The sequence below is a fragment of the Uloborus diversus genome, unplaced genomic scaffold, assembly GCF_026930045.1.
Source record: "Uloborus diversus isolate 005 unplaced genomic scaffold, Udiv.v.3.1 scaffold_364, whole genome shotgun sequence".
NCBI classification, from domain to species: domain Eukaryota; kingdom Metazoa; phylum Arthropoda; class Arachnida; order Araneae; family Uloboridae; genus Uloborus; species Uloborus diversus.
In genome coordinates this window covers 94,811-108,176 of record NW_026558532.1, presented here as the reverse complement: position 1 = coordinate 108,176, position 13,366 = coordinate 94,811, and the positions used below count along the sequence as shown (strand labels likewise).

The window sequence follows — 13,366 nt, the reverse complement described above, 5'->3', positions numbered from 1 at the left end:
TTACATTATCGTTTTTAACCAACAACAAACAGCATCAACTACTAAAATACGTGGATACATTTTAAATTTTACTGGTTACATGATCTTTGGGTTCTTCTTCCCTAAATCTTGGGAATTTTGTGAGGCCAATCTTGGGTTTTGCAAAAATCACAATGGCAGCCCTGGCGCTAGAGAGTGCTCTACGAGAGTTTGGAGGAACAAAAGCTTCCCTTTTAGGTAGTGAATGCATAAAATCAGCATTTCTTAAATAATTCTGAGTCTTGTTTTTAATACTCAGCGCCTTATTAACGCAAAGACCAACTGGGCCTAATCCAAAGGGCCTCCAACGTCAGGGGCCCTCACATTGAGTTCACGTTTTCTAAATTCTCTATCGGATTTTTTAAAAACTTATTTTATATTTTTGACTATTTTTAAATGTTTCAAGAATAGGTGTATAAAGAAAAAGGAACATTACTTTTGCTAACAAAATGCACGTCTTAAAGAAATGTATGATTACTTAAATTTGTCATTTTGCTATGAAATTATATTAATGAAAATATGTATTACCAGATGAGTAGATATCTTGTTATAATTCATAATCAAGCATGAGAAACGTTTTTAATGTGATTATAATAGTGTTTTAGGCATCGGGTTTGATAAATTGTGTCCTTGGCGTAACCCCATAAAAAGAATCACATGGCGTGTGTAACGAAGTTTTGTTGCAGATAGGGCGTTTGTAATGTACCAAAAAGTTCATACACAAAGCAATTGTAGCTGGAAGAAAAACTTGCTATTTTTTCTCTTTATATTCATGTATAACCTATAGTAATATGTATTTTAGTAGTTTCAAAAACATGTTTCTTTAAAGTCGGGTCCATCATTTATGCTCACCTTATATGCTTTCGTTTTTTGAGTATTCTGACATTTCTCTCATTTTACCTTTTTTGGAAAATTAATTGTCGTATTGTTTAACAGATCCGCGAACAATTCGTTTCTCCAATTCCTTTTCACTCGAGTTAAATAACGTATAGTCCATTTTCCCCATCTTAATCACTAATGATCACAAAAAGGGAAAAACGCGCAACTTTTTCCCCTACCGGCAAACATTTAAGCGAATCCTCGGAACTCCTCGTTATCAATGCCGCATCTTTTCTCCTTGTGGAATAAACCTCGCAGCTGAGATTTCTCTTCGTCCGAGTTGAACGCAAATTTTTTGAATATCTTCAGATTTTCTTGAGGACAATTTTTTCGAAATAAAATGGCCGAAATCGACTATCGCTATTGTTTCGGAGCGGGGCAAGATGTTGAGGTCCAGAAACGCATGCTGACGGTTCCCCGCATAAACACTTTGGACGATTTGATTCGAGAATTGCGGGCGGTCTTTGAAAATGACCGGGTGAACGTCGAGAGAGTACAGGATCTGATGTCTGCTTACAAGTCCAATCCCCGGGAATGGATCAAATTTGCTAAATTTGATCGCCACAGGTAACACTTTCAATGCTGAAATTATATTTGCATGGTATTTTTGCACGAAATCTTGTTTTAAAACACGAGAACCTCTTTTATCCGACCTTCGTTGATCTGGATGTACGGATAATCCAGATTAAATTTGAAGACATGTTTTTGAATTTTTAGGTTTTAATGCATGAATAAAACAATTAAAATACAGAACTATGAGAAAATCTCTAGGAAACTAGACTTCTATGAAGGGTTCTAGTAACGATACTTTTTCGTCTTTAGTAACGTTGATGGTGATAATTTTAATTTAGAGCGCCAAGCTTTCTATCTCTTTAAAAATAAAAAAAACCTATTAATTATAAAGCGTTCACATGGCGGCGCTTCATTCAAGCGTTACTCATGTTATTATTATGTCCTGATTTCTTTAAGATATTAGATAACTCACTAATTGCTACGTAAATAATTAACGCCTCCCGTTTTCATCAAAATTTTACGAAATTCTAACAAATTGTCAAGTTTAGTAGAAAATAATAAAAATAAAATAAAAAAAAAGAGCCCAAAGATTTTTTTTCTAAATCACTTTGAAACAAGAAGTTCTGTCTAGAACTAGACGAACCTACTTTCCCGTATACCCATACTACTTTCTAGTACCTGATCAATATTCTCAAAAATAGCTAAAATCGCAAATGTTTTCAAACATATTTTCAAAATACTTTAAGTTGATTTCTAGGAATAAAATATTCCTCACTCATCTAAAATAAAATAAAAAAAATTCCGAACAAATAAAATAACAGCAACTTTTAAACAAAGCAGCTAATACACTTTTTCCATTAAAAAAATCTTTAACAGCTTTCAAAACGAAAAAATAATTAAAATTAATAAACTCATTAAAATAAATATATCATATCAAAAAAAAAATCGTTTCTTTTTCCCCTGTTGCCAAAAACAATTTTTTAAATGAATTAATGCACTTATTAAAATAAATAAAAAAAAAATAAAATGTCAACTTAAAGAAATAATTTTCATTGTCAAAAGAAAAAAAAATCGTCTGCGCATATCTTTATGTAGAAACATAAATGACTTCGAGTTTATTCGCCAAAAACTGAATACCTAAATTAAAACTTTAGCGTAAAAATAAAAACAAGTCAGATCAACAATAATTATTTCACAGTCAAAACCATAGTTTCGGAGTCGGAGTCAATCTCATTTTGGGGTAAAGGAGTCGGAGTCAAATATCTAAGAATCGGAGTCAGTCATTTGTCCTCCGTGAATAAATTTTTGCCAAAGCTACGAAGTCAGAGTCGAAGTCAGGGAGTCGGAGTCCGATTAATTGTCGGGCACAGGAGTCGGAGTCAAGTGCCCCTAAATTCTCGGAGTCGATGTCTGGAGTTTGGCGTCAAGAGCTATTTCCAACAAAATTTGTTTGAAGTAAATCCGCCTTTAAGTACGGAATCTACATTGACTTTCAGTTTCCCCGTAGGCGCTAATGTTAAGGGATTTGAACTGTAAAAAATCGAACGGAAAATTGTTCAAATCAAAAAGATATTTTATATACAAGTTTTTCATCAAAAGCTTTTTCCTACAAAGTTTGTTTGAAGCAAATTCGCCTCACAGTTCGGAATTGCCTTGAATATAGGCGCTAATGTTAAGTTTTTTTGAACTGTTCAATATTGAACAAAAAATAGTTCAAATCAAAAAGTGAAATATAGGAATGAGGTGTCCTCGCCGAAATCTTTCTAACAAAAAAGAAATTGCTCGAATCGGACTATTCATTCAAAAGTTATTAGGGGGGACAGACAGACAGACCGACAGACATTTTTCCCCATCTCAATACCCTACTTTCCAATTTTTAATTTTTTAATATTTATTCAATTATTTTATTTATTTTTGACTTTTTTTTTTTGTTTCTCGCGATATTTTTAAGATGCATTAAGCCTTCTTTCATGCTTTTTTCTTCTTTTTCTGACTTTTACTGGGAAAGTAGGCTAAAAAGAAAAAATGATAAATACTACAAGAAGTGAAATCATTATTTAAGTTATCAGCTTAGGCTAAGCCTAATTTCCGAATGATGCGTCGATCGAAGTTATTTTATTTTTAGGACACTAAATATTTTCAGTTTTCAAATTGGTGAAATTGAACGATTTTTTAGTCGATTCCAATAAAAATTGGTATATAGGTGAACCTCAATCATAAATACTAATTACCTTTCAGTGCCAAAGGACATAAGAAGAATGAGTGGAGAACGGTTTTTCATTGTAAGCCTGAGTACTATGCTTCACGAAATAATGAAATGATTTAATCAAAAATTGGTATGCAGGTCTTGGCTCTAAACGCTTCAAGGGAGTGGACCCTTTGATAATTTTAAGAGATAGAGAACTCATACGAAAGACATAGAAGACAGTTTTGTGAGGATCATAATATACAAATTGAATGCTAACTAGGGTTTCCAATCCCACACTGAATTCGATCCCGCGAGATTTTATGATTGTAAAGAGCCAATTCATTGACTTGATTTTTGAAAGTTTAATGTCAAATGGAAAAAGTCGTGTCATTTAGGAAGGACTACTTGTGTTACTTCAATTAATCTCGAATTCCGTAAATTAATTACAGAGTACAAAAACATCACATCCCAATTAGCAACTACTGTTCGGTTTTTCATTGCTTTCTTCTTCGGAGAAAAGTATTGAGCACTTTTAGCAAATTAAAGGTTTTGAGTGTATATTCCTCAAGCTTACAGAAACGTTCCAACATTGCTTTCGAGCTACTCTAGCAGGTTTTGGAATCTGTTCTGTGTATTACACTTTCTCATTTTTTTTTTTCTAAAGCGCAATTCTATGAATTTCCTATTTTAGTGATGGTTTTCGAAAACACCTATTATTTTTACAAATTTTCTCAATTGCTGAACGTATGAAAACTGAAACCTTGAATGAGGACACTAATTCATTCTCAGTAACATATACTGTTTTTTTTTTTTTTTTTTTTTGTTCTTAAATGGTAAATCCATATTTTGTCATATGAGACACAAAGTTTTTATTGTTCTTCTTGCAGAAACACGAGAAGGTGATTCAAACTTTAGATGATGCTTTTGAAAATATTAGTTTAAAAGCGGCAAAGGGTGGGGGGGGCGTTAGCATAAAAAATATTTACCGTATTGAAAATCTTGCGGGATTTTGATCTCCATTCCGCGGGATAAATCTCGCTAAATATCATGCGGGATTTGAGATTGGGATTACGGGATTGGAAACCCTAATGCTAACATTCAATTACATGTAGAGCTAAAGTGCTTATAAATATTGACTCAAATAGATGCAGCTGCTTCTGTGTTTGTTGAAACCAAGAAATATTCAATTAATACCTTCCTAAAATGAATTTTCATTGAATTTCAATACCAGAGAAATACTGAAAAAAAAAAGGAAAGAAAGAAAAACGTTCGTTTGATCACGTTTCAAAATTAGTTCAACTGCGTTTTTCACAGGTTCGAGCAATTATTGTCTGCATTTTTGTTTCAATTTTTATGATTTACTACGAAATGGATTAAGCAACTGGTGAACAACAAGCCTCCATTTCCGCTACGTTAACAAATGTTTTACAAAACGCACTTCCTTTTCCTGAAAAAGTAATCAGTTGATTCCATTTTTATTCGATACAATTTTACGGAATTTCATGCTCATTTTGACCTTGTTTATTCTTTCATAAATAAACAAATTCCTTTATGCATTTGTTCCCTAATTTTACTTTTTTTACCTGTTTTTCCCTTTTATGGTTTAACTAGGCAGAGAAAAGAGAAATTAAAAATTTAAATCGTGATTTTTTTAAAAATTTCATTTTTAATAATACTCTATTGTTTTCATTAGTTTGTCAAAAGCTTTTACTCTACTATAAGTATAGTGCCTAGAAAGAGTAGTGTGCCGATCGACGGGGAAAAAGTGAGGTCAGATCTGAGGAAAATCCAGGTGGCGCTACACTCGAGTAGTACGTTATGCTCCTCAATCAGACTCGTTTTAAATCAGCGATTGCATGCTGATTTCGCAGTTTAAAAGCCCCGTTTTTCGGATTAAACTTATTTTTGCGCATAAGACAAATTCTGTAATAAGTGCTAATTGTTACATGGGTGTTCGTTTATTTTTTGAAGCATATAAAATTTCCTTATTACCTTATTATAAAACTACCTTACTTCAATGAAAATAGTAGACTATAAGGGCCCATTCATTAAATACGTAAGGGTCCCGAGGGGGAGGGGGGTTGGAAAAGCCTCTACGTACCCTTACTTGGGGGGGAGGGTCAAACTCATTCTTACATAATATTTTCCAAGTCGATATTTCATATTAGAAATTGCACGGTCAAGTGATTTGGCAGAGATTATGTTCCATTTGCGTCTGGAAGGTACGAAACGTGTTAGGATAAGATGTTTTTTTATTTGTTTTACAAAGAATTTATAGTGTAAAATATAATAAAGGAGTCGCATTGCGTACGGCATGTTTTATTTGTAATTAATATTACATCAAAAAAAAAAAAAAAAAAAGTCGAAAAAACATTCAGTTTAGATTCTTTTCAGTAACTATTTAATTTAATAATGTGAATTTAATAACGATTCCAGTGATGTAACGATTCAAGATTTGTTATTTTATCATTTTGAAAAACAAAATGGAATCTTACATAAAAATGGGGGGGGGGGGGGGGGGGTGAAAATTCTTACGTACCCTTACATGGGGGAGGGGGGGTCAAAAATTGCCAAAATCATCCTTACGTAATTAATGAATGGCCCTTAAGTATTCAATAACAGCGCGTCTCTTATTTCTCTACTAATAATAAAAATGAGTCTCTCTGTCTGGATTTTTGTCTGGATTTCTGTCCGGAATTCTGTCTGGATCCCTGTGATGCGCACAGCGCCTATACCGTTCGGCCGATTTTCATGAAATTTAGTACAAAGTTAGTTTGTAGCATGGGGGGTGTGCACCTCGAAGCGATTTATCGAAAATTCGATTTTGTTCTTTTTTTATTTTTAAATTTTAAAAACTGTTTCCGAAGTTAACTGTAAAGGTTTCGAAAGTTTCGCCTTATTCTTAATTTCCTTAACTTTTAATTTGTTTGATAAATCCATTGATTTTTTCTTCAGACGGTAAGTTACTTGATGCATGTTTTTTAATTTTTCCGCAACCATACTTCTTTGTAAATTTGCTATATTTCTTTTGTTTTTCAGAGCTCTCTGTGTCAACAAATATTTACGTTTCTTTTTACAAAAATTACAACTTAATTTTTCACTCAATACAAAACCTTGACATTTACAGTGTCTTAAAGATGAACCATCAGCAAAATATTCAGTTCGTTTCATTACAGGCAACACAAATTTGAATTCCTCTGATGTACCCATCCCATTGCACACGATTCTAGCATCAACGTCAATAAAAAGTTTTCTGACATCCGACACTGATTTAAGAACAGGATAATCTACTTTTACACCTTTGACTAAAATAGTAGCATTGATTTGTAAATTTTCTTCTACTTCAATAATGATTTTTTTATCGTCAATATTATTTTCCACATAATTTTCATTATATACAAAAACTACAATATTTGGAGATTTTTTAAATTTCATACAAACCCAATATTCGTTAGGCAAATTAATATGAACAATTTCATCTATAATAGATTTATGCGTGGTTATTTCAGTTTCATCTGAGGAAAGATCAAGTTTTATTTTTTTCAAACAGGGAACATTTTTCTTAACTGCATAATTCCTGATGGACCTTTGCTTTGGTATTTTTTTAGTAAAGTATGTTGGCAGATTTGGGAAAATTGTCGGAATTGCCTCATCTTTCAAAAAAGGTCTTCCTCGAGGAATTAAAACTTCCTCACCATTTATAATATGCTTATAATGCGTTTCAATAAAATGTTTTTCGAAATGCAGAGCACAAATTGAGCAATATTTATCAAAAACTTTACCTAACCTGGGAATTAACGAGTTCCACTTCTTTAGTTTTTCTTCATCTGCTGGAGCTTTAAAAAGCGAAACTTTTTCTTTGCATGTTTTGTATCCACTTTTGCACCCTGGTACGAAACAAGATGAAGCTTTACTTCTTCTAATATTAAACTTTGATGCCTCCATTAAAAGCCTTAAACGCTGTTTCATGAAATATTCACGAAATAAAGGTAAAAAAGAGAAACGCGGAACTAAATTGTAACAAAATCCCGCGTCTACTAATGTAAACACCGCGAAATTGAACGTACACTTCGACCGCACTGCCCTCTAGCGGTTTTCATACATTTTGTCTTCAAGAATCGAAGGGGAAAAAGCGCCGATCGGCACACTATTCTTTCTAGGCACTATACTATAAGACTGAAAAACCTAATTACATTACACGCAATGCTGTATTAAGTAGTTGTAATAGATTTCAAATAGCCATTTCTTTGTCTAATTTTTATTTACGAGTTCTCCTCTAGATTAAATTATTTCAGTTGTTTGAAATCTTACCTGAATCAAAAAAATAATTATAAATGAGAGTAAGACGAAACAAACCTAAAACTTACTGCATGCATGTGCGATTTCACGAAGCTTCGTGTAAAAATATTTTGTATTTTTATCATGAAATAGGAAATAATCAGGCAACTTATGACGGAAATGATTTTTTGATATTATAGTATTCAGTAGCTTCACTGTGGGGGAGGGGGGATCGTTCCGTTTGGGGTGACACTTATCTGGGGTATGACACCTAAATTAGATTTAAGAGTTTAAAAAATATAAATGCTTTCATCCTGAAAATTCCCCAATGTATCTTAAATTATGCTTAATTTACCATATATTAAAGAAAATAGATCACAATATTGCAGGAAGAGGCGGTTACATATGTGCCTACGGCAAACTTTTTTGTAAAATAGATTCGTAATTTATATTTGTCTTTTTATTAATTTATTTTTATTTATTTATTTATTTTTATTTTTTTGCATCACAAAAATGAAAATAAGTTGTTTCTGAAAATTGAATGAACTATAATGTTTTCATTCAGCATTTAATTTTTTTTGGTAGGTGGGGGAGAAAGATGCCCTCGCATATAACCTCTCCAATCGACACCTATGCTAGAAACGCCACGGATTACATTATTCTAGTTTGTGTGATGTTAGAGGTTGACTTAGTTTATTTCTTCCATCTCTGCAGTTATTTTACTTTATAAAATTGTTTTAGCTCACCAACAACAGAACTGAGATAATTCTTAATTGGCAAAGTTGTTTCACGTCACTAGGGTATAAATTTTGTGTAGGGGTACGATAAGTATGGAGTTTGCAGCGGGCAGCGGCAAAGATTTTCTCAGGGTCTTGAAACTTTTTACGCCAACTGTGCAGGCACTATTTGTGAAAATGTACAAGTTTACAATTAAAGCAGCACTGTCGTGTTTGGTCGAAAACTTTTCAAAATATTTTTTTCAATGTCTAATTACTTATGATTGCAATTTTTCCCCCTCGCATTACCCACACTGGTACTTGGTTCGTGTTTTGCATTTAGTTCAGTGATTAATAGGCAACATTGCAGAGGTTTCATTTTGAAACAGCTTTGAAATATTACTCTATTATTTGGTTTCTTTTGCTCTACAGATGTTGCAATATACATTCGAAAGAAATTGAATGAAAACGTTTTGAACTGAAACTACGCATCGCGTTTTGACATACTCGTAAGTTCTGAAAATGAACTTGAAGAGTTATTTGTAAATCATGAACTATATTTTAGCACATGTTTAAAAATCGGAAGAACCCGGTTAAAGATCGCTTAAGACCAAGAATTTAAGAACATAATATCAAATGTGCAGAGCAGAGTTCAAGTCCTTAATTTCATCTACAATACGCACTCATTCTCACATGCAGAATAAATCAATAGAAAATCGTAGATCAATGCCAATTGCTGTTCATAATCTTTTGAGATCAGGTTTTAAATGCGTCACAGTTTATCAGTGGCTAAGCGGTTCTCTACAGATAGCCTTCAAAGAAGTCTGCTAGTGTTCCTTAAAAAGTTCTGGAGCTGTCCTCGTTCGAGAACCATGGTTAATTCTCAAATGATCCTCGAGTTGTCCTCGAAAAGGGTCTACGAGTATTCTTTGAATCGTTCTCGAGTTGTCTTCGTAGGGACACATAAGTATTTTTGAAGGGTTCTTGAGTTGTCCTCGAAGGGGTCCTCGAGGATTATTTAAAAGGTTCTCGAGTTGTCTTCAAAAGGGGATCCACAGATATTCTTTGAAAGTTCTTGAGAGCCTCGTAGGGAGGTCCATGAGTATTCTGCAACGTTCTCAGTCTGTCTCCATGGGTATCTACGGGTATCCTTTTAAAGAATTCCGAAACTCAATTCAATTATTAAAGCTATCACATGAGACGATGTTTTCCTTGTTTGCTCGACAACGTTCCTATGCGAAGGATAATATGGTATTTCTGTAACATTCGTGATATATTGAAATTGTACACAATCGGTTACTTTAGAATATTGAAAACTTATGATATAAATTTATGTGTACAAAAATATGTAATTCTAAATTATTTCACAAAAAAAAAAAAATAAATGAATAAATAAATTATTCATTGGATTGAAAAATGGAAAATGTATTAGGTTTAGTTTTGCTTTTTGAAACTAAAAAGTTTTATTATATAACTAGTGATACCCGCACGGCTTTGCCCGTAGTAGAAAATTAAAAGGTCTTTTGGTTCGCCTGTATATTTACAAATAATGTAAGGTGAATTTCTCGCCAATTGGCTTGCCCATGTTACGGTTCCACGTTGTGCTAACTTGGTAATTTACTCGTCCATCTTATGATAATTTTGCTCGGGAAAATGTTCTTGAAATTGGAATAGAAAAAGAACAAAACCGAACTTTTGAAAAATCGCTTCGAGGTGCACATCCCCATGCTACAAACTAATAATGTGCCAAATTTCATGAAAATCGGTTGAACGGTCTAGGCGCTATGCGCGTCACAGAGATCCTGACAGACAGAGATCCGGACAGAGATCCAGACAGAGAGACTTTCAGCTTTATTATTAGTAAATATTATTATCTCCTATCCAAAGGTTCCGAAACTTTTCAGATATGCTGCACCCTTTGTAGAATTCGAAAACTCAAGGCACTTTTGTCTATATCTGTTATATACAGTATGGGATGGCTGTAAATAAAGTTACGACTCCAAAGATATATATATATATATATATATATATATATCGGTCAGAATGACTTGATATTTTATCAAAACAGTTGTGAGGCAATGGAACTTTGTTTGGAAAAGGAAAAAATTATTCAAAATGGGTCAATTTCTGGCGCTATCAGAGTTTAATTGCTGTTTTGGAGCTATGTTATTACTAGGACGTAACGTGTACATCGCCAGAGACGTGCATTGAAATTTTATGGCCCGTCACCCAATACGGGATTTAAGACTTTTACGGGCCTCTTCCATATTGTTTGCCCCTACTTCCCAATACATATTTCACCCCTTATTTCAAAAATCTCGGGCCGCCTTAGGCTCAGACCAGCTCCGGGTCAAGGAGTCGGAGGCCCTTAGGCATTAGAAGTGATGGGGCCACCTAGAGCCATCGCGAGGTCAGAAAACAGGGGCGGGGACCTGTAGCGTCTAAATTTTTCATACCCAACGCGCAACACATATATTTTTATTGAATACAAACAAGGAAGGAGCACCCCCCCCCCCCTTTTTTTTTTAAAGAAGAAGAAAATATAACTTTTTTTTTTTTTTTGTATTTGCAACTTTGATGTTTTTCTGGGGCACCTCAGGACCTCGGGGCCCCTAGGCTACTGCCTACATTGCCTATTTGGTAATCAGGCCCTGGCTCAGACCCGGGCCAACCAGTGATCCTTCTCCCCCCCCCCCCCCCCCGTGCACAACTTTGCACAACACAGACAAAGCTAGGATAAAAAGGAGGTGTGGAAAATTTCTTCTAATCTTCAGAAATAATTTAATTTTTATTAATTTTTAAAAATAAATAAAAGGGTTGTTCTATCGAGTGCATTATACCGACAGTGAAACATTGGAACTATTTTTTTTCCCTTCGTCGAAGAAAATTTCTTTGCTTCGCCATTATTCTAGGGAAATATGAAGTGCTTCTGCGTCATTAAACGAAAGAACGTTTTGAAATCGTACTTTAACTATGATCGCCTTATAGGTAATACAAAGTACCCCTTGCCTTTACCTGAGGCTCCCAGTTCGTCCCCCACCACTGTCCTATCCGAATCGAAAAAAATTCTGTAAAAATATTTCAATATTAACACCATAAAAGCTAATTTTAGTTTGTATATGATGTCATTGCATATTACGGTTAGGTTTCAATCTTCATGCATTGTACTTAATTTTATAAAAGCGTTGCACACAATGTTCGCAACATTTATTAGTTTAATGACTTTCAGATAAACAATCAAAACTTCGTCTTTATTTAGTCCTGCTGGTTTTAAATGCTGTGCATTCAAACGTGAGTAATCTAAATAAATACTCCCTCAGAACTTTCCGAATCTTTAATCATTTGAGTTTTCATCTGTTTAAATATGAAAGGCTTATTTTGTTTGATTTAAGTTTCGTTCTATGAGTCAAACAGGTGCTTAAAACACCTGTTTGTCAAACTCAAGATCTAATAAAAGTTTCATCAGCTCCAGCTTGAATTTCTGGAATCTTTTTGAGAAGGATGTTGTTTTGTACGTTTTTTCCGTCTGTTATTAAGCGAAAAAACCGGTCTGCACTTAACGAGCCACGACTCTGGTTCGGGGGAAAGCGAGGTCCCTTCGAACTAAATTGAGGGGTTGCGTTATTTTGGAATGTAGAACGAACCTCTTCTCATTTTCGAGAAAATACAGGGGGAAAATGTCTTCTTGAAGGGAAAATTTCGTCATTTGTATTGCAGGAGCAACTCAGGTTTTGAAAATTAGTCATGCTAAATCAAAGCGTTGAAAAAACACGCCGTTATCAAAACGCATGTGCTTGGACTGTAGGGGCGAGGAGTATGACCAACTTGTATTGTTTTTATTCATTTCTATTTTTGAAGCATTAAATTTTTAATATGGTTCTTGTTTTAGCTTGTTTACTTTTCCATTTTTATTTATTTTATACGAACAAGTGAAAATCAATGAGGACCGGTTAGACTTTGCAGAGTACCGATGCCAGTTCGCTGGATCAGTTGTAAATCACTGGATTAAAAATATAAGAAAATCATTTTTAATACTTAAAATTGATAAAGATAAGTTTGAGGTTTTTTTTATCCTTGTTCTGCGTTTCTTCATTACGTGATATGTAACAATTTTCTAATGGGCTAAATTTGTTATAAAAATAATTTTTTGCTAAAAGTAATAGAATATACTGCAAAAAAAATCTGCTAAAAGTAGCTCAAAATAAATAGAAAGTCGAATGTTTACATTGCAGTTTCTTAATGACTAACGGTTCAAGCAATTATTGTTCTGTTATTAACCATTTCATCTCTATCTAATCGTTTTATTTTATTTATTTATTTTTTCTTTCTCTATCTCTCTCATTTTTTTTTCAAGCATTCAAAGCATTTTACTTTATTTTTAATCACTATCTCTAAGCAAATTACAAGTTTAAGAAAAAAAATTCTGAAGAAAAAAAAAAACAAAAACGCCCTGTTCAATATTACCTTTTTGGTTTTACTATTTATTTTTATTTTTTTTAGTGTTGCAAATACGTAGCAAAATTTATTCTAATAACTGCTAGACCAAAAAACCATGCTTTGGAGTCGGATTCGGACAGATTTTGGGGAAAAAGAAGCGTGAGTCGAAAGTTGAAAGTTTCAAGAGTCAGAGTCGGATTCGACCATTTTCCCCTAAAGTCCAGCAACTCCGCCAGTGCTTCCAAAGCCAGAGTCGGACTGAATTAGGGGGTTAAGGAGCCGGAGTCGAGGGCTCTAAAATTCCCGGAGTCGGAGTCAGTCATTTTAACTCCGACTC

At 33.8% G+C, this 13,366-nt stretch overlaps 1 protein-coding gene across 1 annotated transcript in view; it reads left to right on the top strand.

The window, feature by feature from the left end:
• Positions 1 to 1,125: 1,125 nt before the first annotated feature.
• The window catches only part of LOC129233375 (cysteine dioxygenase type 1-like), a 41,811-nt gene continuing 29,570 nt past the window's right edge, over positions 1,126 to 13,366 (top strand). The window contains exon 1 of the mRNA XM_054867411.1: positions 1,126 to 1,464. Within this exon, the coding sequence (XP_054723386.1) occupies positions 1,238 to 1,464 (227 nt within the window). The 5' untranslated portion in view covers positions 1,126 to 1,237. The remainder of the gene's footprint in view (positions 1,465 to 13,366) is intronic.